General features: G+C 38.6%; 1 protein-coding gene across 1 annotated transcript in view; it reads left to right on the forward strand.

Annotated features, from left to right (window-relative positions):
- The window catches only part of Paip1 (Poly(A) binding protein interacting protein 1), a 73,058-nt gene extending 48,491 nt beyond the window's left edge, over positions 1–24,567 (forward strand). Inside the window, exons 8-10 of the mRNA XM_089097048.1 lie at positions 7,987–8,114; positions 21,523–21,616; positions 24,443–24,567. Of these exons, the coding sequence (XP_088953174.1) occupies positions 7,987–8,114; positions 21,523–21,610 (216 nt within the window). The 3' untranslated portion in view covers positions 21,611–21,616; positions 24,443–24,567. The remainder of the gene's footprint in view (positions 1–7,986; positions 8,115–21,522; positions 21,617–24,442) is intronic.
- Positions 24,568–25,884: the final 1,317 nt, after the last annotated feature.

Here is a 25,884-nt window from a genome sequence, read left to right on the forward strand (position 1 = left end):
GATAAGATATTTATTTCAGAAAATGGCTATCACAAGCCCAGAAGGGCCGAATTCGCATTTTGGGGTCATATAATAAAAAAAGACATAAATAGCACAACAACTAAAAAACTGGCTAAACACTGCCAAAAACAACAATATCAGAAATGCAAATCCATTAATTAGTCTAACAAAAAGTGTCAAATGTAAGAAGGTTAAAGAGGCACAAATTAAAAAAAAAAAAAAAATTGAGATAAAAATAATGTTAAAAAGGTTTAAAAGAGATTATATAAAAAGGGGAGGTAACGGAAGAGCCAAACGGACACCAGAATGAGTATCACCAGTAAAAAAAAAAAAAAAAAAAAAAAAAAAAAAAAAAAAAAACTAGTGGTTTATTTGTTCAGTAATGAAGGGGACAAAGGTTTTTTCATATCTGGAGGTTAAACAACGGATGGGGGAAAAGATAGGGATAGGTTCAGATACAGTACGTGGCAGGCGGTGTCTGGATGGGGAGTGTCTTTTGGGGAAAATGTTTTCCGTGCAATGGTTTATGATTGCATTTTTTGCAAAACGGAGGCACAAACTTCCTCTCCTGTGCTCAAGAGTTACAAGCTTGGCCTTTTTTAGATGGAGTGAATATGGTACCGAAGTTTCTTTAAAAATTATTCTTAGGGCTCTTTTTTTAATAGATTCAATTTCATCTGATTCATCACTGGAGATGCCAGGATGCCATACTGGACAAGCATATTCAAGATGCGGGCGGACAAAGGAAGTATAAATCCTTAAAGAATGGGATGGGGGGATGTTAAATTTATTCAAGAGCTTAAGGAGAGACTTGGACGCATTAGCTCTACAGACAATATCTTTCACGTGGATATCTCACTTTAAATTAGAGGAAATTGTAACCCCAAGTAATTTAAAGGAAGACACAGAAATATCTGGGGGTATAGGGTCAAGGAAGGCGGGAATAGATTTCAAGAAATTTATCGTAATTACATTTGATTTAGTGGAATTTACTTTCATATTTAGGTTCTTAGCTTCATCCAAAATGTGGGAAAGAATTTCAAGAGGTTTATTTTTAATATTCCTGTGACATACTTCGAGGATTGTCAAGTCATCCACGTATATCCACCTAAGGGGGAACCCTTCACTAATATCATTAATCATGACTAGAAATAAAAATGGTCCCAATAAGGTTCCTTGAGGAATTCCACAATAATATAGGGAGGGGTTAGAGAAAATATTTTTGTATTTAACAACTTGGGATCTATTTGAAAGAAACGATATAACAGTATTTACTAACAGAGGATCAAGTTTAAAGTTAACCAGGAGTGAACGAATTAGGGTGGTGTGGTCAACCAGATCAAAAGCTTTTTGGAAATCAACTAAGACAAGGTTTAGCCAGACATTTGGTGTATCAAGGTTACTTACGATGGTATGCATTAAGTGCACAAGGTAATGGGTGGTGGAAGTTTTCTTTAAGTTACCAAACTGCCGGGTGTCAATACGCGGACAAATTTTATCCTTAAGCCAGTCACAGAGGAAACCTTCATAAAGTTTGGAAAAAACAGAAGTGAGCGTAATGGGGCGAATGTTGATGAAAGTCAAACTGTCGCATTTTTTGGGACAGGTGTTATAAAACCTTGTTTCCAGCACCTTGTGAATTTGCCAAATTTTGTGATGTTGTTGAAAGTACTTGATAAAGGCTCAGCAATTTTGTCCGAAAAGGCTTTAATTAAGTCAACTGGGATCTCAAAGGGACAAATACTTGATTTTCTAAGCTTAAGAATTTTATTTATAACATCAGAGGGAGAAATAAAGGGGAAGGAAGTATTGGGAGGAATAGTTGGACTTGAGCCAGTGAAAGGGGGAGAATTTGCATAATGGAAGCAAGGTACAAGGTCAAATCATTGGCAGTCTTATTAAGGTGCTCAGGGAGAGGAAAGTCAATTTCGGAATGACTTTTTCCGCTTATTTCTTTTATTTTTTCTGTATCATTGCTAGGGCTTGTTAGAATAAAGATTTTTGACTTTATTATTATAATAATTAGAAGCTGCTTTTCTAAATTTTTTCTTTAGGAACTTCCTTAGACTATTACCCTAAGTAATGCGACCTGCTTTGAAAAAAATATTTTTTTTTTCTTATAAGTTTTTTAAAAGACTCAGTAACGTAACTGTAGAACACGTTTTAAATTTTTTTTCAGGGAAGTGGAATCCATAATTACTCCTCAATAGATTTTGGAGGGACCAAGTCATGTAGTCAACGTCATTTGTTTGATACACAGTGGACCAATTTTCAGTAGTAATCCAGGAGCCAAAATTGAAAAGTCCTGAGTCAGTGAGAGTTCTATACGCGGTTTCAGTTATATAAAACGACTGTTTAACTTTAGCCAGCGGTGATAGGAAAAGGATAAAGTGGTAACTAACCGCTAGAGGGGGCAGAGTGGTGACGGGTTTGTAAAACTTCGAAAGATTAGTGCAAATTAAATCAAGAGTGGTTTTGCCTTTTGTAATAGGGATATTAACGACCTGTTTTAAATTAAAAGCGTTACATGTAGAATCAAGTCTCAAATCGTTTGCGTCACCCATCAGGAAAATTCCTGTATCTGGGTATTTTGATTGTACAAAATCAGCACTTGCATGTAATTTTTCGATAAAATTTATTTGGTCAGCGGATCTCTGATTAGGGGAGTAATAAAAACAACAAAAGACAATTAAATTAAAAGGACGCGGCAAGATTTTAGGTCGAACACATACCCACATAAGTTCATCAAAGGGATTAAGACACGGAATTGGGATTTCACTGGGATATAAATCATTACGGATAAAGAACATAACTCCGCCACCTTTCTTACACAGAGGATGGTTTTCTGGCTTGATTTTAATAAATTGAGAATAATTGTTAATCTTTAACATGTGCAAATTTTGAGCTTGAACTATACTAATAGCGATTACATCTGAACTATATATTTTATAATGGGTGTCTAATTCATTAAGTTTTTGCAAGTTAAGGCTTTCCACACTGTTTAAAAACATTGTAAATAAACGAACGAAACTAGTGACAACACTGTTTTTAAGCTTACCTTTTTTTTATATCACAATACTGTCAAAATTTCTGGTATAATTATTGATAGAGATTCAAGATTGATAATGAGATTACGGGACGAGGATATCAAATCTATCTTTTTCAAATACAATTGCATTTAATTGAGCTGGTCCTAAAGGAGACTAAACAGCGGTAACTATTTGAAGTTTTAGAAAATCTGCACGGAGATGTTAAAAGAGGATTATTCTGCCTGCTTACTTTTAAACCTGAGTCATACTGGTAGGGTAGCCAGGGGGGGATAAAGTGCAAGGGAAGGGAGAAAGGTTTCATGGTGACCTGGGAATAAGTCAAGTTGGGAGTGTTCTTTAAATGGGGGGGTTGGGGGCAAGATGATGCTGAGGGAGGGAAGTACGGTGGGGGGTCTCTGAGAGGGGAGGGGTTGGGTTTGTTTCGGCAAATAACGGGTGGAGTCCAGAACCGGCTGGTAACTTTTTGGACGCACGGAGATGAAAGGAGTCGAAAGGAAGTGAATTTTTGGGAGGAATATGAGTGAGGGGGGTTTGGGGATGGTCCGAATTGAGTGAAGTGATTTGGGGGGTGGGACTGACTGGGCACGCGTAAGTACTTGGGGCGGAGGATTGTTTCGAGGGATGGATTCCTGTGGTATACTGCTCTGTATCGGGTATGCAGGGGGATAAGACTGAAAGTCGAATGGAAGACGAACAAGGGGAGGGGGGTCTTGAATACTTTCGGCGTCGCTCTAAAAAACGTTGGGTTTTAAACCTGCGCTCCAATCCTGGAGATGCATGAGCAAAATTACACGACTTATCAATACAAGGTAAAACAGAACAATCAGCATGGTCGAAAATACACTTATAAGACGAAAAAACTCCTGAAATAAACTGACTACAAATATGCAGAAACTTGCATTGTTTGCGGAACTTGCAGAAACCACTATCAAAATGCTTGCAGATTACATTTTCCTTTCTGCTTGTTTTTGCATTTATTTCACTTTTATCCTTCTCTTTCGTAATTTTTTCAAAGATAATAAAAATGTCATCGTATGGTAATGAATTCTCCATAACCTTTTTGTTTAGTTCATTATCACCAGATAATTTATGTGAAAAGCCGGAAGTCACTGGACTATTAACGAACTCAAGGGCGTCATCAGTAGTCATAGTACACATAGGTATTTGTAATCTCTCATGGAATACTCTGCAATTAATGCTGGATTTGCTGAACTCAGATAACTGATTCCCTAGGGTAATAATAATTGCTTCGTTGTTTTTTAAATACTCTTGTAATTTGGTGATTTTCAATTTAAGAGTCACCTGATTGCTCTATAGACTGCCGAATTCATCTTCCATAAGGAGGTGTTGTGAATTATGGGAGTTGGTATTTTCACTTAATTTTTTAATTTCAAGATCACGTTCCTGGAGTATATCGTTACCAATTTTTTGGTCATTGAGAAAAATTTCAACTTGTTTTTTCAAATCTTCAATGGCTATTTCATGCTCTGAATTCTTCTCTAACTGGGAATTGTATTTAGCTCGGAGATGATCCAGCTGTTTGATGTGTTTAACACAGTCAACACAAGGGGAGGACTTGGGAAGCTTGATTTTTTTATTCTGATTTTGGGGTTATAGATTTTGTGGCAGACTTGGGTGTAGAGCGTGGTTCAAAGTCAGGGGGTAGAGAAAGTGGTATTAACGGTGGTGCGGGGTCCTCATTTAAAGAGTGGGGGGACTGGTAGTTTAAACAAATCCACTCACCACATTGTTTTCTCTCCTCAATAAAAATGCCTGCACATTTTGGATGAAACCACTGCTGACACCGACTGCACTGCACTGTTCCACTGGCGGCACGAAGTCTGCACTCAGGGCATGTGTATTTCATGGGCCTTGACATAATAGCGAAACAATAAATCCAGTTAATATAGCTCGAAACTGGTCAATGACTGAAACGTGGATTATAGTAACTTCCAAAAACGGGTTTCAAAAATTTAACCCAGCATAGGTGTTAACAGGTCAAATGCCAGGAAGCGACTGAAACGACTGAACTTTCGTTTTGGCAAACGAAAAGCTTTGTAAAGCATAACTTAGTTTTTCTTATTCATTTTCACGGTTCAATGTGGCAACAGTGACGAAAATATGCTACTGCCTAAAAACTTCATAATTTAAAGCACTAGTCGTTAATGTTTCAATTTTTACAGACGAAAAGCTTTGTAAAGCATAACTTATTAGTTTTTCTTATTGATTTTCACGGTTCAATGTGGCAACACTGATGAAAATATGCAACTGCCTAAAAACTTCATAATTTAAAGCACTAGTGGTTAATGTTTCAATTTTTACAGACGAAAAGCTTTGTAAAGCATAAATTATTAGTTTTTCTTATTCATTTTCACGGTTCAATGTGGCAACACTGACGAAAATGTGCTACTGCCCTAAAAACTTGATAATTATAAAAGAAACCTGAAGAAAAATTTAAAAAATCCTGGTTTTCAGGTAGGAATAGACTTAAGATAGGTCCAGGAGGGGGGGGACATTTTTATTTTGATGTCCTTGGTACTTAGAACTTAGAATATGGTAGAACTTGGGCAAATTTGTCGAATGTTCGATTACTTTGCTAGCTGAAACTTAAAAATGCCAATCGATGCACCGTTCAACGCTATTCAAATATAACGATCGCTGCCGTCGCAAATTTCAATTGGCATCATCATAAGGAACCTCTTTTCTGCAGTAGAGCTAAAAGGGGGGGGGGGGGGTGGAACACAAATTGAATGCTGAGATAATGTTTTACAGTCACCTATTTGAAATTTATGGTTTATTACGATCAGCTACGGTAAGCTCCTTAATTTTCCTTTTTGTATTGGATATTTTCATGTATAAGAGCTATATTATTTTCGTTTATGGTGCTATTTAAGCTTATTAAAACTATACAAAAAAATAACTTAGCAGTTTTCAGGATACTCGCATGATTTTTCCAAGTAAGCAGGGAAAGATATTAAATAGAGGTACATTGTTCCACAAAGACGTATCTCTATAAATATTTTCGTAAAGATTCATATATAAGTACTTTTTTTAAATTTATTTGTGGTTTTTTGTTTGTTTTGTTGTGTTTATGTTCTGTTTTTTTTTTCCTATGGCCCGATGGGTTTTGTTTGGAAATACATACATACATACAACTTGGGAGGTGAGAAGAATCATCGCGGGCCTTCAACTGACCATATTCAAAGGTCCATTTCGCTCTTTAATTTACCTTGTATAAACCTGATCACGCCTGTGTATTGTTTAATTCTCTTTTTTTGTTGTTGTTGTATGACTTGGAACTGCATAGTTATGATACTGGTAGTAAACCGTGTGTGTGGTCTTTCTTTGATCTCTTTTCTTTTTGTAGTTTCAAATTAAAGAATCATGCACAGCTATATATAAGCATATATTAGTAAATATGTGGATGTAATAGTCCCCGAGTTTTTCTTTAAGACGTGAATATGGGAATGAAAGGGAAACTAGCAATAAAGCAATAAAATGTCTCAATTCTTTTCCCATCCAGGATGGGAAAGACAAAATATACTACTTTAAAATTGTCTTTACTATATTATATAATATACTATACTATTTTTTATACTATTTAGTATTATATAATATACTATATTATACTATAATATTTACTATTTTTTAATATGATGTGTTATATAATATACTATTTTCTGGGGTTTGATTTCTACGGAGAGAATTTTTCATTGAGCCAGAAGTTACTGGGAGTAAACTTTCCAGAAAAAATTTTACTTATGGGAATTTCCCAGAAGTCCTGTACAAAATTCGTTTTTATTTGACTTGCTTTCTTGCTGGTAACTCCATTTTATATGTGAAAAAGCCTTGGAGAATTATGGGGGGGGGGGGGGTATTTTTTAGCGGAGTTTGAAGTTTCTGGGGTATCTTTACGATTGGGGAGAATTTTATGCTCGAAAATTTCTCCATTATTTATGAAGTTGAGCTGTGTTAATATCATGAAGGTTGTTAGTACAATAGTTATCCCACTAAATGAATACAAAAAGTCGTTTTTTGTGAAAGGTCTTTTTTTTATTTCAGCTTTATGCAGCATTTTCCTTTTTCATGCATTTAAAGCTGGAGAAAGAGTGATTGCCGTATAAAGAATGAAACAGATTAGCCCTGTAAGAGAATTGCATAGACGCAAACAGACCCGATCACTTTTCTATAGGGTGTAAATACATTCTAAGACCACACTGGCTATACATCACATATGAAAAAGAAGAAAAAAAAATGAATAATGAAATCAAATAGTAGAGAAAAATGAGGGTAATGTCTGCCAGTGGAACGAAATGAAGTGAAAACAAGCAGATATTTCTACAAGGACCTCTACCAAGTCATCTTCTGTGCTCAAAAAAAAAAATATGCCTTTTGAGGTAAAGTCAACCATCGGAATATGCGATGAATCAAACAAACTATGCAAAACCAAGCTAAAATAAATGAAAGACCATTCACCAATTGAATGGTTAGCAATTGCTAAGCAGATTGCAATTGCTAAGCAGAGAATTCTTGCCCAATCTAATCAGCAAATGGTCTATCATTTATTCTAGTTTGTTTTTGCTTGGTTTGTTTGATTCAATGTGTATTCTGCTCTGGTTGAGTTTATTTCAAATTGTTAGTTTTTTTTTCTGAGAACTGAAGAAGGCTCAGCGGAGATCTTTCTCGAAATATCTTCTTATTTTGGCTTCATTTCGTTCCACTACCTTACATTACCCTTGTTTTTCTCTGCTATTGATTTTGTTATTCATTTTTTTTATTCTTAGCCATACGCTAATCTACAATACTGTACAATACTGTGTAGATCTACAATTACTGTCCACTATGTTGGCCAAAATGAAAACGTCAACAACCGTTTAAATACCTTATTTCCTTAGTAGTATAAGAATTACAGGAGCTATTTTTATCTTTTTAACAGTTTGGAACTCCGGCACCATTTGAAACGACTTATTACCACGATGGCGCTCCAGTGAACTTTGGCCATGGAAGTGCCGATTTTTACGAAAATGAATTCTGCGAGACTGAATATCCATTTGAAGATGAAAAGTACGTATATCTTTTTTACGGTATAATGTTAAAAAAGTGTGAACAAATTTAATGGACGTCTCTGTTCCTTGAGGGGGGGGGTATCTAGGGAGACCTAGAGGCCAAGTCAAATGGAAGGCATTGTAGGGAGAGCTAGAGACCAATAGGAATCGTGCAAAGTTCCTTACGCTCTTAAAACATTAATCAGCACCAAGGCCGTACCCAGAGGGGGGGGGGCTTAGGGGCGTTTGACCCCCCCCCCCGAAATGTTTGTTTGACTCGTAAAAACGTAACAAAAATGGATACAAACAATTTTTGAGGTTTTTTGTTTACCCCCCCCCCCCCCCGAAAAAAATCTTTGAGTAAAACCTCCGAAAAAAAATCCTGGGTACGGCCTTGATCCGCACACACTCCCGCCACCCTCTCAAAATAAAAACAATCAATACCGAACATCAAAATTCTTTGCCAAACACTTCAATTATTTAGTTCCTCACATCCACACATCTAGTGATAAGCACTTTCGTTCAAATCTTCACACATAGCATAAGAATACTGACCAGCCTTTGACCTTTGATTATTGCATAGATGAACTATCTAGATTTTGACAAATAAAGTTTTACCTTTTTTGGGCGTTCAGTCTCTTTATTGGTTCTTGTTTTTTAAAATAGTTACTGTTATTTCAGTAGAAGTTTAAGCCATTTCAAGGCTTCTTTTCTAAATTTTAGGAATAGATTAACAAATATTTAAATCTTATAGATCAGGATTGAGCAAGGTATGAGACTCAAAATACTTTCATTGTGCTTCATTTAAGTAGCAAATCTATTTCTTAACGTTTCAGTTTTAAAGTAAAAAGAAATTATCAAAGGTCTGTTCCATTTAGAGAGGGAAGGGGTGGAGGTTTGTACTATAAAATACCTTCCCATGTGATCAGATAGATCCACTCCTGAAAGATTCATTCCTCTGACTCAACTACTTTCCAAGATAGACAAAAGCTATAACTTAATCTAGAATTTAACCTATTTTATTAACAAAAATACATTAAAAGCACTTACCAAAACCTTGGTTTTTTCTCACTAGCGTAAATTTACATCTGTTGAAACCTTAACGTTGCTTTATAGAAGTGGGAAGGGATTTACTAGAGTTGGAAGCAGCCAGGGGGGGGGTGGTAGGAGTCAATTCTAAATCATACCCATTTCAACCAAGTGCTACCATAAGCTCATAACCCGAGTTTGCTTTTTAGATTTTTGAAATTAGACGCTGACAATTATAACTGATTTTTTTTTTATAAGTATTTGCCACATTTTTTCAGTATTGGTATATTCTGGTACCATGGAATTTTTTTAGGAAATGGGAAGAATTAATAATACTACTGAATGAAAAGTGAGAATTTAAAGAGGTTACATCTAAAGGCTATCCAAGATAATGGGACCCCAAGCATTGGGTTATAGCAGTCATGGCACGTCGTAGCATCTTTAGTCTGTTAAAATGTAACGAATTATTCTACAAATTTCTACTCTGTGCAAATTTCCTTAAAAAAAATAGCCGCATTTTTGGATTCTGATGATGGTTTATTCTGTTACCGTAGAGTATTACCTTTGAATCACAAGATTTTTGTGATTAAATTAAATCACATTCAATTAAATCACTTTTGGGACGTTGCCTCTATGGGCTTTCAAGAATAACGGCTCCCAGCACTGAGTAGTCCTAGTACCTGGCAGCAGTTTTAGTCTGTTTAAATATAATTACTTATTGCTACAAACCTTTATTGTGTGCAAATTTTCTTGAAAAAAGGCTGTGTTGTATTTTTGAACTCGATGATGGTTTTTTTTTCATTGAGTCTTTACTGGGAGTGAAAAGAGTTAACATCAAGAGAACGAACACTTTGAATGAATGGCAAGGGAGGGTTTAATTTTGGGAGTCTGCTCGGCCAGCTACTCAGGATAACTGTTTCCAAGCACTGGGCTACAGTTGTCTCAGTATTATGTAGTAGTTTTAACCGATAAAAGCATAATTAATCATGCTAACCAGTTTTCATTCTTTTACAAAAAAGAAAACTTAACTTGAAAGTATTGGAACTGACTTTTTTAACTGAGTAATACAAATTCCTGAAAAGATTAATTCCTGAGACTGCTTTAGGTAACGGTACTCCACCTGATAGCGGTTCTGGTCAATACAGTGAATTGTTTCAATCTTTATTTATTATGGACAAATTTGCTGAAAAAAAGGACCTAAGAACAGTTTAAGTAAACAGCAGTTAAAGTAAGATAAATAATATTATCACGTTGAATACTGTTAACCTAACATTACTACAAAGAGATGATGCTATATATGAAACATAAATGATTGAAAGAACATTATATTATTGTTACAATTTGTGACAATGTCATAATTACATATTATTGTAGTTGTAATAAAATTTTATTGTATATTCTTCCTTTATTTTTTTCTAGCCCACATCTATAGTGGGCTAGAACCTAGCACCTGAAAGCAATAGCCCTATCTAGTAATGACTCTTGGAAAATCAAAGGATACAGTGCTTCAAAGATTCTTTTAAGTAGACACGAACCCTAAGCTAAGCAGTAATTTGTCAGAAGTAGTAATAGATAAAATATAGTGGTAACCTTGGGCTTCCAGAACACAGGTACCTTGTAAGGCCGTATTCCAAATAAAGAAACAATACTTTAAATAAAAATAATATGCAAAAACAGAGCAAAGCAGACAATAGAAGTCGCAAAAGTGGCGGAAGTTTCGGTTGTTTCTTTAACCCAAAATGTATTCAGTTGCAAGAAATGATTTCAAATTTTGATTATCCGTCAGGGATTAAAGGAAAAGAGTCCGTCTGGGGCTAAAGGAAAAGCATCCGTCTGGGGCTAAAGGAAAAGTAACCGTCTGGGGCTAAAGGAAAAGCGTCCATCTGGGGCTAAAGGAAAAGCATCCGTCTGAGGCTAAACGAAAAACATCCGTCTGGGGCTAAAAGAAAAGCATACGCTGGGGCTAAACGAATTGCATCCGTTAGGGGGCTGAACGAAAAACACCAGTTTGGGACTAAACGAAAAGCCTCCATCTGGGGCTAAAGGAAAAGAATCTGTCTAGAGCTAAAGAAAAAGCATCCATCGGGGATAAAGGAAAAGCATCCGTTTGGGAATAAAGGAAAAGCCTCCGTTTGAGGCTAAAGGAAAAGCATCCGTCTGGGGCTAAAGGAAAAGCATCCGTCGAGGGCTAAATGAAAAGCATCTGTCTGGGGCTAAAGAAAAAGCATCCGTCTGGGGCTAAAGGAAAAGCATCCGTCTGGGGCTAAATGAAAAGTATCCGTCTGGGGCTAAACGATGCGCATCCGTCTGGGGCTAAAGGAAAAGAATCTGTCTGGGGCTAAAGGAAAAGTAACCGTCTGGAGCTAAACGAAAAGAATCCGCTGGGGCTAAACGAAAATCATCTGTCTGGGGCTAAAGGAAAAGCATCCGTCTGGGGCTAAAGGAAAAGCATCCGTCTGGGGCTAAAGGAAAAGCATCCGTCTGGGGATAAAGGAAAAGCATCCGTCTGGGGCTAAAGGAAAAGCATCCGTCTGGGGATAAACGAAAAGCATACGCTGGGGCTAAACCAAAAGCATCCATCTGGGGCTAAAGGAAAAGAATCTGTCTAGGGCTAAAGGAAACGCATCCGTCTGGGGATAAAGGAAAATAATCCGTCTGGGGCTAAAAAAAGCATCCGTCTAAGGCTAAATGAAAAGCATCCGTCTGGGGCTAAAGGAATAGCATCCGTCCAGGGCTAAATGAAAAGCATCTGTCTGGGGCTAAAGGAAAAGCATCCGTCTGGGGCTAAACGAAAAGCATACGCTGGGACTAAACGAAAAGCATCCATTTGGGGCTAAAGGAAAAGAATCTGTCTAGGGCTAAAGGAAAAGCATCCGTCTGGGGATAAAGGAAAAGCATCCGTCTGGGGCTAAAAAAAGCATCCGTCTAAGGCTAAAGGAAAAGCATCCGTCTGGGGCTAAAGGAATAGCATCCGTCCAGGGCTAAATGAAAAGCATCTGTCTGGGGCTAAAGGAAAAGTATCTGTCTGGGTCTAAAGGAAAAGCATCCGTCTGGGGCTAAAGGAAAAGAATCCGTCTGGGCCTAAAGGAAAAGTAACAGTCTGGAGCTAAACGAAAAGCATCTGCTGGGGCTAAACGAAAAGCATCCGTCTGGGGCTAAAGGAAAAGAATCCGTCTGGGGCTAAAGGAAAAGCATCCGTCTGGGGCTAAAGGAAAAGCATCCGTCTGGGGCTAAGGGAAAATAATCTGTCTGGGGTTAAAGGAAAAGCATCCGTCTGGGGCTAAAAGAAAAGCATCCGTCTGGGGCTAAAGGAAAATAATCTTTCTGGGGCTAAAGGAAAAGCATTTGTCTGGGTCTAAAGGGAAAGCATCCGTCTGGGGCTAAAAGAAAAGCAACCGTCTGGGGATAAAGGAAAAGTATACCTCTGGAGCTAAAGGAAAAGCATCCGTCTGGGGCTAAAGGAAAAGAATCCTTCTGGGTTGAACGGATAAGCATCCATCTGGGGCTAAAGGAAAAGCATCCGTATGGGGCTAAAGGAAAAGAATCCGTCTGGGGCTAAAGGAAAAGTATCCATCTGGGGCTAAAGAAAAAGCATCCGTCTGGGGCTAAACGAAAAATCCGTCTGGGGCTAAACGAAAAGCTTCCGCTGGTGCTAAACGAAAAACATGCATCTGTGGCTAAACGAAAAACATCCGTCTGGGGCTAAAGGAAAAACATCCGTCTAGGGCTAAACGAAAAGCTTCCATCTGGGGCTGGACGAAAAGAATCCGTCAAGGGCAAAAGGAAAATCATCCTTCTGGGGCTAAAGGAAAATCATCCGTCTGGGGATAAAGGAAAAGCATCTGTCTGGTTCTAAAGGAAAAGCATCCGTCTGGGGCTAAAGGAAAAGTATCCGTCTGGGGCTAAAGGAAAAGAATCCGTCTGGGGCTAAAGGAAAAGCATCCGTCTCGGGCTGAAGGAAAAGCATCCGTCTGGGGCTAAGGGAAAATAATTTGTCTGGGGTTAAAGGAAAAGCATCCGTCTGGGGCTAAACGGAAAGCATCCGTCTGGGGCTAAAGGAAAATAATCTTTCTGGGGCTAAAGGAAAAGCATTGGTCTGGGTCTAAAGGGAAAGCATCCGTCTGGGGCTAAATGAAAAGCATCCGTCTGGGGTTAAAGGAAAAGTATACCTCTGGAGCTAAAGGAAAAGCATCCGTCTGGGGCTAAAGGAAAAGAATCCGTCTGGGTTTAACGGAAAAGCATCCGTCTGGGGCTAAAGGAAAAGCATTCGTCTGGGGCTAAAGGAAAAGCATTCGTCTGGGGCTAAAGGAAAAGAATCCATCTGGGGCTAACGGAAAAGCATCCGTCTGGGGCTAAACGAAAAACCCGTCTGGGGCTAAACGAAAAGCTTCCGCTGGGGCTAAACGAAAAATATGCGTCTGTGGCTAAACGAAAAGCATCCATCTGGGGCTAAACGAAAAACATCCGTCTAGGGCTAAACGAAAAGCTTCCATCTGGGGCTGGACGAAAAGAATCCGCCAATGGCTAAAGGAAAATCATCGCTCTGGGGCTAAAGGAAAAGGATCCGTCTGGGGCTAAAGGAAAGGAATCCGTCCGGGGCTAAAGGAAAAGAATCCGTCTGGGGCTAAAGGAAAAGAATCCGTCTGGTGCTAAAGGAAAACCATCCGTCTGGGGCTAAAGGAAAACCATCCGTCTGGGACTAAAGGAAAAGTATCCGTCTGGGGCTAAAGGAAAACCATCTGTCTGGGGCTAAAGGAAAACCATCCGTCTGGAGCTAAAGGAAAAGCATCTGTCTGGTACTAAAGGAAAAGAATCCGTCTTGGGCTTAAGGAAAAGCATCCGTCTGGGGCTAAATGAAAACCATCAGTCTGGGGCTAAAGGAAAACCATCCGTCTGGAGCTAAAGGAAAAGCATCTGTCTGGTACTAAAGGAAAAGAGGCCGTCTAGGGCTAAAGGAAAATCATCTGCCAGGGGCTAAAGGAAAAGCAACCGTCTAGGGCTAAAGGAAAACCATCGGTCTGGGGCTAAAGGAAAAGAATCCGTCTGGGGCTAAAGGAAAAGAATCCATCTTGGGCTTAAGGAAAAGCATCCGTCTGGGGCTAAAGGAAAACCATCCGTCTGGGGCTAAAGGAAAACCATCCGTCTGGGGCTAAAGGAAAAGCATCCGTCTGGTGCTAAAGGAAAAGAATCCGTCTGGGGCTAAAAGAAAAATATCTGCCATGGGCTAAAGGAAAAGCAACCGTCTAGGGCTAAAGGAAAAGCATCCGTCTGGGGCTAAGCAAAAACATCTGTCTGGGGCTAAACGGAAAGCTTCCGCTGGGGCTAAACGAAAAACATCCGCCTAGGCCTAACCGAAAAGCTTCCATCTGGGGATGGACGAAAAGAATCTGTCTAGGGCTAAAGGAAAATCATCCTTCTGGGGATAAAAGGAAAGTATCCGTCTGGGGCTAAAGGGAAAGCATCCGTCTTGGGCTAAAGGGAAAGCATCCGTCTGGGGCTAAAGGGAAAGCATCCGTCTGGGGATAAAGGAAAAGCATCGGTCTGGGGCTAAAGTAAAAGCATCCGTTTGGGGCTAAAGGAAAAGAATCCGTCTGGGGCTAAAGCAAAAGCATCCGTCTTCGGCTAAAGGAAAAGCAACCGTCTAGGGCTAAAGGAAAAGCATCTGTCTGGGGCTAAACAAAAAACGTGCGTCTGGGGCTAAACGAAAAGCATCCGTCTGGGGCTAAACGAAAAACATCCGTCTGGGGCTAAACTAAAAGCATCCATCTGGGGCTGGACGAAAAGAATCCGTCAAGGGCTAAAGGAAAATCATCCTTCTGCGGCTAAAGGAAAAGCATCCGTCTGGGGCTAAAGGACAAGCATCAGTCTGGTTCTTAAGGAAAAGCATCCGTCTGGGGCTAAAGGAAAAGTATCCGTCTGGGGCTAAAGGAAAAGAATCCGTCTGGGGCTAAAGGAAAAGCATCCGTCTCGGGCTGAAGGAAAAGCATCCGTCTGGGGCTAAGGGAAAATAATTTGTCTGGGGTTAAAGGAAAAGTATCCGTCTGGGGATAAAAGAAAAGCAGCCGTCTGGGGCTAAAGGAAAATAATCTTTCTGGGGCTAAAGGAAAAGCATTTGTCTGGGTCTAAAGGGAAAGCATCCGTCTGGGGCTAAAAGAAAAGCAACCGTCTGGGGTTAAAGGAAAAGTATACCTCTGGAGCTAAAGGAAAAGCATCCGTCTGGGGCTAAAGGAAAAGAATCCGTCTGGGTTTAACGGAAAAGCATCCGTCTGGGGCTAAAGGAAAAGCATCCGTCTGGGGCTAAAGGAAAAGAATCCATCTGGGGCTAAAGGAAAAGCATCCGTCTGGGGCTAAACGAAAAACCCGTCTGGGGCTAAATGAAAAGCTTCCGCTGGGGCTAAACGAAAAACATCCGCCTAGGCCTAACCGAAAAGCTTCCATCTGGATCTGGACGAAAAGAATCTGTCTAGGGCTAAAGGAAAATCATCCTTCTGGGGATAAAAGGAAAGTATCCGTCTGGGGCTAAAGGGAAAGCATCCGTCTTGGGCTAAAGGGAAAGCATCCGTCTGGGGCTAAAGGGAAAGCATCCGTCTGGGGATAAAGGAAAAGCATCTGTCTGGGGCTAAAGTAAAAGCATCCGTTTGGGGCTAAAGGAAAAGAATCCGTATGGGGCTAAAGCAAAAGCATCCGTCATCGGCTAAAGGAAAAGCAACCGTCTAGGGCTAAAGGAAAAGCATCTGTCTGGGGCTAAACAAAAAACCTCCGTCTGGGGCTAAAGGAAAAGCATCCGTCTGGGGCTAAAGGAAAAGCATCCGTCTGGGGCTAAACTAAAAGCATCCATCTGGGGCTGGACGAAAAGAATCCGTCAAGGGCTAAAGGAAAATCATCCTTCTGGGGCTAAAGGAAAAGCATCCGTCTGGGGCTAAAGCAAAAGCATCAGTCTGGTTCTTAAGGAAAAGCATCCGTCTGGGGCTAAAGGAAAAGTATCCGTCTGGGGCTAAAGGAAAAGAATCCGTCTGGGGCTAAAGGAAAAGCATCCGTCTCGGGCTGAAGGAAAAGCATCCGTCTGGGGCTAAAAGGAAAGCAGCCGTCTGGGGCTAAAGGAAAATAATCTTTCTGGGGCTAAAGGAAAAGCATCTGTCTGGGTCTAAAGGGAAAGCATCCGTCTGGGGCTAAAAGAAAAGCAACCGTCTGGGGTTAAAGGAAAAGTATACCTCTGGAGCTAAAGGAAAAGCATCCGTCTGGGGCTAAACGAAAAACCCGTCTGGGGCTAAACGAAAAGCTTCCGCTGGGGCTAATCGAAAAACATGCGTCTGTGGCTAAAGGAAAAGCATCCGTCTGGGGCTAAACGAAAAACATCCGTCTAGGGCTAAACGAAAAGCTTCCATCTGAGGCTGGACGAAAAGAATCCGCCAAGGGCTAAAGGAAAATCATCCTTCTGGGGCTAAAGGAAAAGGATCCGTCTGGGGCTAAAGGAAAGGAATCCGTCCGGGGCTAAAGGAAAAGAATCCGTCTGGGCCTAAAGGAAAAGAATCCGTCTGGGGCTAAAGGAAAAGAATCCGTCTTGGGCTTAAGGAAAAGCATCCGTCTGGGGCTAAAGGAAAACCATCCGTCTTAGGCTAAAGGAAAACCATCCGTCTGGTGCTAAAGGACAAGAATCCGTCTGGGGCTAAAGGAAAAGCATCTGCCAGGGGCTAAAGGAAAAGCAACCGTCTAGGGCTAAAGGAAAAGCATCCGTCTGGGGCTAAGCAAAAACATCCGTCTGGGGCTAAACGGAAAGCTTCCGCTGGGGCTAAACGAAAAACATCCGCCTAGGCCTAACCGAAAAGCTTCCATCTGGGGCTGGACGAAAAGAATCCGTCTAGGGCTAAAGGAAAATCATCCTTCTGGGGCTAAAAGGAAAGTATCCGTCTGGGGCTAAAGGGAAAGCATCCGTCTGGGGCTAAAGGGAAAGCATTCGTCTGGGGCTAAAGGGAAAGCTTCCGTCTGGGGATAAAGGAAAAGCATCTGTCTGGGGCTAAAGTAAAAGCATCCGTTTGGGGCTAAAGGAAAAGAATCCGTCTGGGGCTAAAGCAAAAGCATCCGTCTTCGGCTAAAGGAAATGCAACCGTCTAGGGCTAAAGGAAAAGCATCTGTCTGGGGCTAAACAAAAAACGTGCGTCTGGGGCTAAACGAAAAGCATCCGTCTGGGGCTAAACGAAAAACATCCGTCTGGGGCTAAACTAAAAGCATCCATCTGGGGCTGGACGAAGAGAATCCGTCTAGTGCTAAAGGAAAATAATTCTTCTGGGGCTAAAGGGAAAGCATCCGTCTGGGGCGAAAGGGAAAGCATCCGTTTGGAGCGAAAGGAAACGCATCCGTCCTGGGCTAAAAGAGAAGCATCTGTCTGGGGCTAAAGGAAAAGCTGCCGTCTGGGGCTAAACGAAAAGCACCCGTCTGGGGATAAAGGAAAAGCATCCATCTGGGGCCAAAGGAAAAGCATCTGTCTGGGGCTAAAGGAAAAATATCCGTCTGGTGCTAAACGAAGAGCATCCGTCTGGGGTTAAACGAACAGCATCCGTTTGGGGCTAAACGGAAAGCATCCATCTGGGGCTAAACGAAAAGTATCCATCTGGGGCTAAGAAAAAAGCATTCATCTGGGGCTAAACGAAAAGCATTCATCTGGGGCCAAACAAAAACGTCCGTCTGGGACTAAACGAAAAGTATCCGTCTGGGGCTAAACGAAAAGTATCCGTCCGGGGCTAAACGAAAAGCATCCGTGTGGGGCTAAACGAAAATCGTCCATCTGGATGTTTTTCATAGAATTTACAAATTAACTTTCATTTACAAATAAACTTTCTGTGTTGCAAAGCATCAGCTGCAGTTATAACGTGATTTTCCTCCAGGAACATTTTGTCGCTAAACATATTATCAACATACTTACACTTGATGGCATGACGTCGTACTCTGTGCCTGCTAGAAAGCTGAATAACAGAGGCAGACCCTTTGGTGGACTGTTAATTACGTTAAATTGACTCTCCGTTCTAGCTTGTTCGAACTAAATAATTGCAACTTAGCCGTGAGGGTGGACTCCTGTGTTTATATTAGTGTGCATCTACCCACTGATTACTGCAACGATTAGTTAGAGCAATTATTTGTTTTATCGTGCAAAAAAGTTAGGTTCTTGTGTAGAGAAAAATTGGCGTCTAGGTCTACCTTGTGTTATAGCCGGAGACTTTAATTGTAATTTGTCTGAACAAGGTTCTGAGGCGTCTCCACGTACTACTATAGTTAAGGGGTTATTTAGTGATTTTTGCGTGTGTTAAATGAAATGTCAGATTTTATATATATTCACACGTTCGCGAGCCTCTAACTTATACCACATTGCTGTATCTTCAAATCTGACCGCCGATACAGTTAACGTTATATTTGATTATCAGCTGTCTGAACACTTACCTATAACTTGCTCTATCGGTGTGCCATCTTCCGCTTCTCAAAGTAATCCACTAGCACGTGATTCCTGAGCACGGCGGTATCGTCGTGATTGGTCAAAGATTGACCAAATTTAATTCCTCGAGTCGGTTGCTCGATTCTAAGTAAAATTAATGTCCCATTTTACCTCCTCCAACAGTCACTCCAGTTGCCCAAGAATGAAGTCCTGATTTGTCTTGATATATATGATACTGAAATATGGCATGCCCTCCCCTTTGCCGAAAAACAAGCTGTCCCCATGCAACGTGTCTTCAAAGGAATAGTTCCTGGATGGTCCACAAATTGAGAGCTTTTTACTTCATGTGAACAAGCCAAGTTTTGGTTTTCTATATGGAAAGATTGTAGGCGTCCTACTACTGGGCATATGAATGACATTTTCCAAAAAGTGGGAGTTTTCCAAAATTCTTGTTCAGCATCATAGAGACCTTATTAATAGCTATTCTACCCGTGCAAAACAAGATCGAAATATGTGTATCTAAATTTGTCTCCTCCTCAGCACCCCCTTCTTCGTCACCGTCCTCAGCTGACATTCCAGAAGCTGAATGGTATGCGTATTTTGAATCTGAGTTTTCTGCCCCTGAATTTTCTGCCCCTGATCCCATCATAGAGCAATCTTATGAAGTAGCTCTGGATTAGTTTCAGGATGATCAACCCGATGAAGATTTTGTGGTCAGTATCCGTTCTGTCGAATATGTCATCCAAAAATTAAAGTGGAAACGTTCATCTGGTATTGGCTAACTTATTGCTTTTCATTTCAAATACGGGGAAAAATTTCTTACGGACCATCTCTCGCTACTTATGCAGATGATTTTCAGTCAGGGTATCGTTTCTTCTTCTTTTTGCATCGGAGATTTGACTCATATCTCTAAAAAGGGGTAATCTGAAGTCCATTGTATATCATACTGCCATATTACTGTAGCCACTTACCTATGCAAGCTATTTGAGCTGCTATTCAATAGGGAGCTGGAAAAAGTCTTCAACACAGCTCCCTACCAGTTCAGGTTCATGTGAAGTACTGGGTATGTCGACGCCTTAGTCACTATTGACAATACCTTGTCTTACATGGAGTAATTTAGATAAAGCCTTGTTTTGAGGGGAAATTATTTAAGACGTGCATTTTACTCTCCTATCCACGCAGTGATGCTTCTGAAAACTGGTAAAAGTGGATTGAATCTAGTCATTATTCGTTCTCTTCGGGATTTATATTCAAGACTTCATATTCGACTGAAACTACACCCAGATAAAGGGATGCCCCCGATTCCGTATATACAACTTATCCCAGTCAAGAAAAGGGCCCGTAAAGGAGCTGTCACTTCTCCCGACCTCTTTAATAACTATGCTCTGGAAGCACAAGATTTGTGCCCTCCTTCACTGATTTTATCTTCTGCAAACCTTTCCTTGATATGCTATGCTGACGGCATCCTAAACCTTAGTCGAACTCCTCAACGTATCACCGAAATTTTTGCAATCCTTGAGGCGGAATATCAGAAAATTGGGCTTGAATTCAACTCCTCCAAATCTTATATTGTCCTGTTTGACTGAAAAACAAATTCCTCTGCCCCTTCCATCACGCTTGGATCTAGCTCTGTTCAGCCTATAGATCACCTTAACTATTTAGGTCTGCCCATTGCTTCTTCTATTCATCTCACCCGTACACTTATTTTTGAAAAAATCAGACGTAGAATCTCAGCAGCTTCCGTTTTCATTGTATCATTTAAACTTCGTTTCAACCGACATCTTCTAGCAAGTCTATATAATGCTGTTACCCTTACCCCTATCCGCTATGCTACACCCTTCTGGAAACTCCTAACTAAAACTGACAAGAGTATAGTTCGATCTATGTTCTTTCATTTTGCCAAGTATCTGCTTCATCTGCCTCCGTGGTATAGTAATTCACTCACTATTGCAAAATTCAAGGCTGCTGACCCAGAAATTGCCGTCGCTAGACGGATAGCGAAGCATAATCGAAAAATTGATAAGTATTTAAATGATTGGTCCCGTCCCACATTCTTCAGCAGTGATGTATTGTCTTTTTTTCCTATGGTCCGTCTTGTTGTGTTTTTGATTGTGACGGATTTTTCAATGATTCTTAATTATAATAATAATTTAATTCTTGTATGATTGTTTAACGTTTCTGTTCTGCAGCACATATAGTCGGTCGCGCCATGTTCAAGATTTTTTTTTCTTTTTCGCACATATATTATATAAATTTGATGGTGTTGATATCGTTCCTTAACTTATCGCCTTCGGCTCCAACCTTGGACCCGAAAATCGTTTGTGTCTATTTGTTATAGTATAATATATAGTATAATCTTGTATAATATTGTAATATAGTATAATCTTGCAGTGGTAAGGTAATGGGCACATTAGATAGTAAATGTTTGTGTTTATACTCGTTCGCTTAGAAGTCTTTTTCTTTTTATTCTCGTTTCTTTCGTATATTTGCTTGTCTTGTATTTTGCGAAGTGTCTAATTGCTGTCTTTATTATTTTATTATTTTGTTTTGTCTTACTGCTCCGTCTTATTGCTTTTGTATGATGGGTTTTCAAATAAATAAATAATAAATAAAAGCAGGTTGTCCTGAATAAATTGGGGAGAGACTATAAGGGCGATTTTTAAGGAAAGCAGAACTTCTTTGGAGGGGGTAGAGCGTGAAGCTTTGACAAGATTGGGATGGAAGAGGAGCGTGCGTAGCTGTGTTGGCTTCAGGTGGCTTGTTGTTTTAATGAGTTTTTAATATTAATTGTGGCATCTGGCGCATAGGGTTGGTGGCCTAGACTCAAAAAGAACTCTTAACTGATGCAATATTTAACTCGCTGTTACCAAAGCTTGTTTTCCGATCTATTCATTATTTATTGCACGTTTATTCTTTGTTTACTATCTTTATATATAATTTTTAGTTTGAATTGCTTATTTTTCGCTTTTTTTAGTTGTGTCTTCAGCAGCGAAGATGAGTTTGAAGATGGTATGGATCCTGAAATCCAGCAAGCTTTTGAAGAATTTATGAATGGAACATAAAGATTGGTAGAAATTTTTAATAATTAGAAATTAAAGATTAGTTAGTAACTCAATGATTAGAAATAACATAAAATTAGGTCAACATAATTATTAAAATATTCATTTTTAACGGTTAGAAATTACATAAATACTGGTAGGAATTTTTTAATGATTGGAAATTAGAGATTATTTAATAATTTAGTAACTAGAAATGACAATTCGAAATGACATAAAATTATAAATAACATAATTATTAAATATTAATTTTTAATAATTAGGAATTACATAAACATTGGTCGGATTTTTTTCGGAATTAGAAGTTAGAGATTATTTAAAAACTTATATCTAGAAATAATAATTAGAAATAACATAATTATTAAAACATTAACTTTTAATATTTTAATATCTAGAGATAATAATTAGAAATAACATAAACATTGGTTGCAATTTTTTGATAATTAACATTTTCTAATAATTAGAGAGGTCATTATTAAAGTGAACAAAATCAATTTATGTTTCCTCTTTTAGCACAATTCTCCGAATGTAGCTGGATAGAACTTAGTTCTAATTTGTATAAGATATGCAAACACGTGTTAAGATAATTTACCAGTTGCTAATATGCTCTAAAAATATCATCACTTTATCTATAATAGCAGCAATGGACTAAGACCGGTTTTTTTAGTTACAGTTTAGTGTGTTCAGCTTTTTCTAAGTACTTTATAGGTCTTAAATAACCAGGATCGAAAGGACTGTAGCTTGAATTTGAGACTTCAGAAAAATAGAACTTAGGCTCACTGAAAAATAGGCTCACTGAAGACATTCGTGTGTAACTAAAGTGTATGGGTAGGGTTTTGCTCAAGGCCATATTCAGGGGAGGGTTTTTGACCCCCCCCCCCACCCCGAAATGTTTGTCTGAATCGTAAAAACGTAATCAAACTGGGTAAAAAAAAATACGGTCCTGGTGTTATAGGACACCCACCTATTTGTCAGATTAATGGCTTTTCTTATCATATTCTTTTTTCCTTTTTAAATTTTTTTCTTATTACACTGGTTAACACTTGCTTGTTCCGAGGAATGAATTATGTATAACCGAACACATTTTCAGTAGTTTCATTATGGTTTATAACTGTTATTATCTTGTCATTCAATGTTTTGTTTTTATAGGCTACATATCTGTACATGTCCTAGGCTCCAGGCACGTTGTGACAGGCAAGGCCGTACCCAGAGGGGGTTAGGGGGGTTAAACCCCCCCCCCCCCACCCCTCCACCCGAAATGTTTGCTTGACTCGTAAAAATGTAATAAAATCGGATACAAACAAATTTTGTATGCGTTTTTTCAGTTTTTTTTGTAACCCCCCCTCCCCCCCCCCCGAAAAAATCTTTGAGTAAGACCCTCCCAGAAAAAAATCCTGGGTTAGGCCTTGGAAGAGACTTGATAGTTATTCATTCCTCCATATCTTTCCACCTCCGTCAGTGTTCAGTTGTCTTTCATAGGTAGTCTAATAATTTTAGCCAAAAAATGGTAATAATCTCAGAATTTGATAGAGTCAGATATAAGCTCGTATAAATTTTTATTATGACACCCTGAAACTTGTCTCCAACTCCAACTCTGACTATCGCAGGGTGTCTGTGACTACAGATTTTAAAGGTAACAAGTCGATGTTTGTACGTTTTTTTTGCAAATATTTCTGTTGGTTTGTGCTATTTGTATTTATTAAAAGAATTATAGAGGACTAAATTCTCTGGAATTTTTGTCGGAACATTTTTTTTGGTACGTAAAACCATTTTTGAGGGGATACTCTGCGCGCATTGTTTATTTATATAGAGTATTATTCAAGAATTACTGGTAATCCTGATCAAAAACACGCCGTATGAAGTGTAAAAATAAAAAATAAATTTATAATTATATGTAATTTTTATTTTTTATTAATTATTAGATCGTATTTAATATTTTTTGCCTTAGTCACATTCTCATTTATACTAATTACATTTAAAGTAAATATTACCGGTATGCAAATTAACAGCTGTTGGTGTCGGAGAATTTCGGTGGGGGAATAACGTAGAACTCTCACCTGCCTCGGAACTTTTTTGTACGTAAAACCGTTTTAAAAAGGACAGTATGCGCGCGATGTTTATCTATATAGAGTATTATTCAAGATTTGCCGATAATCCCGATCAAAAACATGCCATTAATTGACTTAGAGGCCAATAAAATTTATAAAAGCTGAAAAGTTCAAATCATCTAAGCAAAATTCCTGGCAGAGTTCATCGCACAATTTATCCTTTTATTTATATCTCTGCTTTATCACTTTCTCTATCTCTGAGTGGTTAACATCTTTAATTGTTAAAACAGAGAAACAAAGAACCCTAAATAAAGATAGCAAACTTGAAATAAAATTGAAAAAAAGCTCATTATCTGCCATATGGAGTCGCTTTTTATTGGCGTATTAGCAGATAGCATAGAACAAGCAAATGAACAGACTTTTAAATTTTGATTTAATTGTTCAGTCAAAAATAATCATTTGGCAAATATTAATTTGCAATTTTGCTTTTTCTTAACAAATTGTGAAGATGTTTGTTTTTAGTCCCAAAACCTGTTTGTGTCACTATTACCAGGAATCAGCTCCAAAATAAGACCTCGAAATTTGGGTTGGGCCCCCTTCCACCCCCACCCTATCCCAAAATTACCTTTATGTGACAGCATCTGTAAAGTAAGTCCCAGTTTATTTTTGCACATAGGTGCTTTTGACATAGTTAAATTTAATTTTTGGGCATACAGTAGAAATAGTCGTTCCGATTTACAATAATTTAAAATATACAATACAATAGCCGTTTCTATTTTTTCTTTTGCAGGTGAATAGAGAATTGTGTGCAACAGACTGGGTTGTTGAAGATTTGTATTTGGACATTTGTTAGTAACAGTTACACATTATCAAGTTTTATTTGAAATCCACCAATATTTTAGTGTTTTGCGAAAATATGGGTATTTCCACCGTTTTTTAAATAGCAGTAACGTTTCACGTTCTGCGAATGTGTTTCGCGCTTTATTCGATATTCTGTCTCCTTTAATACCTAGAGAAAGCACAATAAGTTTTACGTGTCTGAACTGAAAAGTGCATGTTGCCTTTGCGTCGTATAAACGTTTTCAGGCCTTTTCGCAATATTTTTCTTTTGGCTGGTTTCAGCTCTTAAAAATATAAAACAAAAAAAAATTATAAAAAAATACCACTGTAGGCGATGGAATTGATTATAAATATTACTCAAAACATTTTTGCACTTATTCCGGTGTATGTGCACTGTAATTTTATTTGACTAGTTTGGTTTTAAGTCTCCCTAAAATAAAAATATATATACAAATATGTATGTATATGTATGTACATACAAATATGTATTGTACCACAGAAATGCAAAGCAGTTCCTTTTATGTTCGTTTTTTCTATCCTTTTTTTTATATCTGTAAGGGTTTCATAACTAGTTCGCATTTAACGTTATTTCAACCATTTATTAATATTTCGGCCGTTGAAATTTAAACGATTCAGTTTTGATTTTGTTCCCTACGAATTCAAATTCTCCTATAATTTCTTTTAAATACTTTATTTCTTTTGAATTTTATCAGTGAATCATCAATTTGTTCATACTAAAAATATATCTACTTTTAAAAGCACTATACGGCTATTTTGCCCATGGCGCCCGGCCGTGGTTGAGGCATTGCTTGGCTTATTTTTTGTCATCATATGTATACAACGGTTCCTCGGTATCTCTCCCTTGCAGTTTATCTTTCTTTGACTGGTTTGGTTTCTCTATATTTACAACTATTTATAATATCACACAAATTAAAAATAATTCCTTTTTTCTCTATTTGGTTTATTTTGTGTTATATTTTCGTAAGGATTCTATAGCTAGTGTTACATCTTATGTTGTTTTTAACATTTATAACTATTTTCTTTTGTCTTTGAAGCATAAAACGATTCGATTCTATTTTCGTTCGAGTTCCAAGTCTCCTGTAATTTATTTTTTAACGCCATTTTTCTCTGTCTTTTTGTCATTATTGTTATTATTATATATCTACAACGGTTCCTTGATAAGTACAACATATTTGTAGTGTAAAAAAAACTAAACAAATCGCTTCTCAGTCTATCAATGTCCTACTTAAATAAAGTAGGAAAGTAATACAGCATTGAACTAGTACAGCTCTTACCGGCAGTGCTGATCTATGTTTCATGACCCTTCAGCCAGGAGGCGCAAGGGGGGCTGGGGGCCAGCCATCCTGTGCTTTCGCACACCCTTCCTATTTA

The sequence above is a fragment of the Artemia sp. Qi Xiang Cuo genome, chromosome 11, assembly GCF_049724085.1.
Source record: "Artemia sp. Qi Xiang Cuo chromosome 11, ASM4972408v1, whole genome shotgun sequence".
In the NCBI taxonomy this organism is placed as follows: domain Eukaryota; kingdom Metazoa; phylum Arthropoda; class Branchiopoda; order Anostraca; family Artemiidae; genus Artemia; species Artemia sp. Qi Xiang Cuo.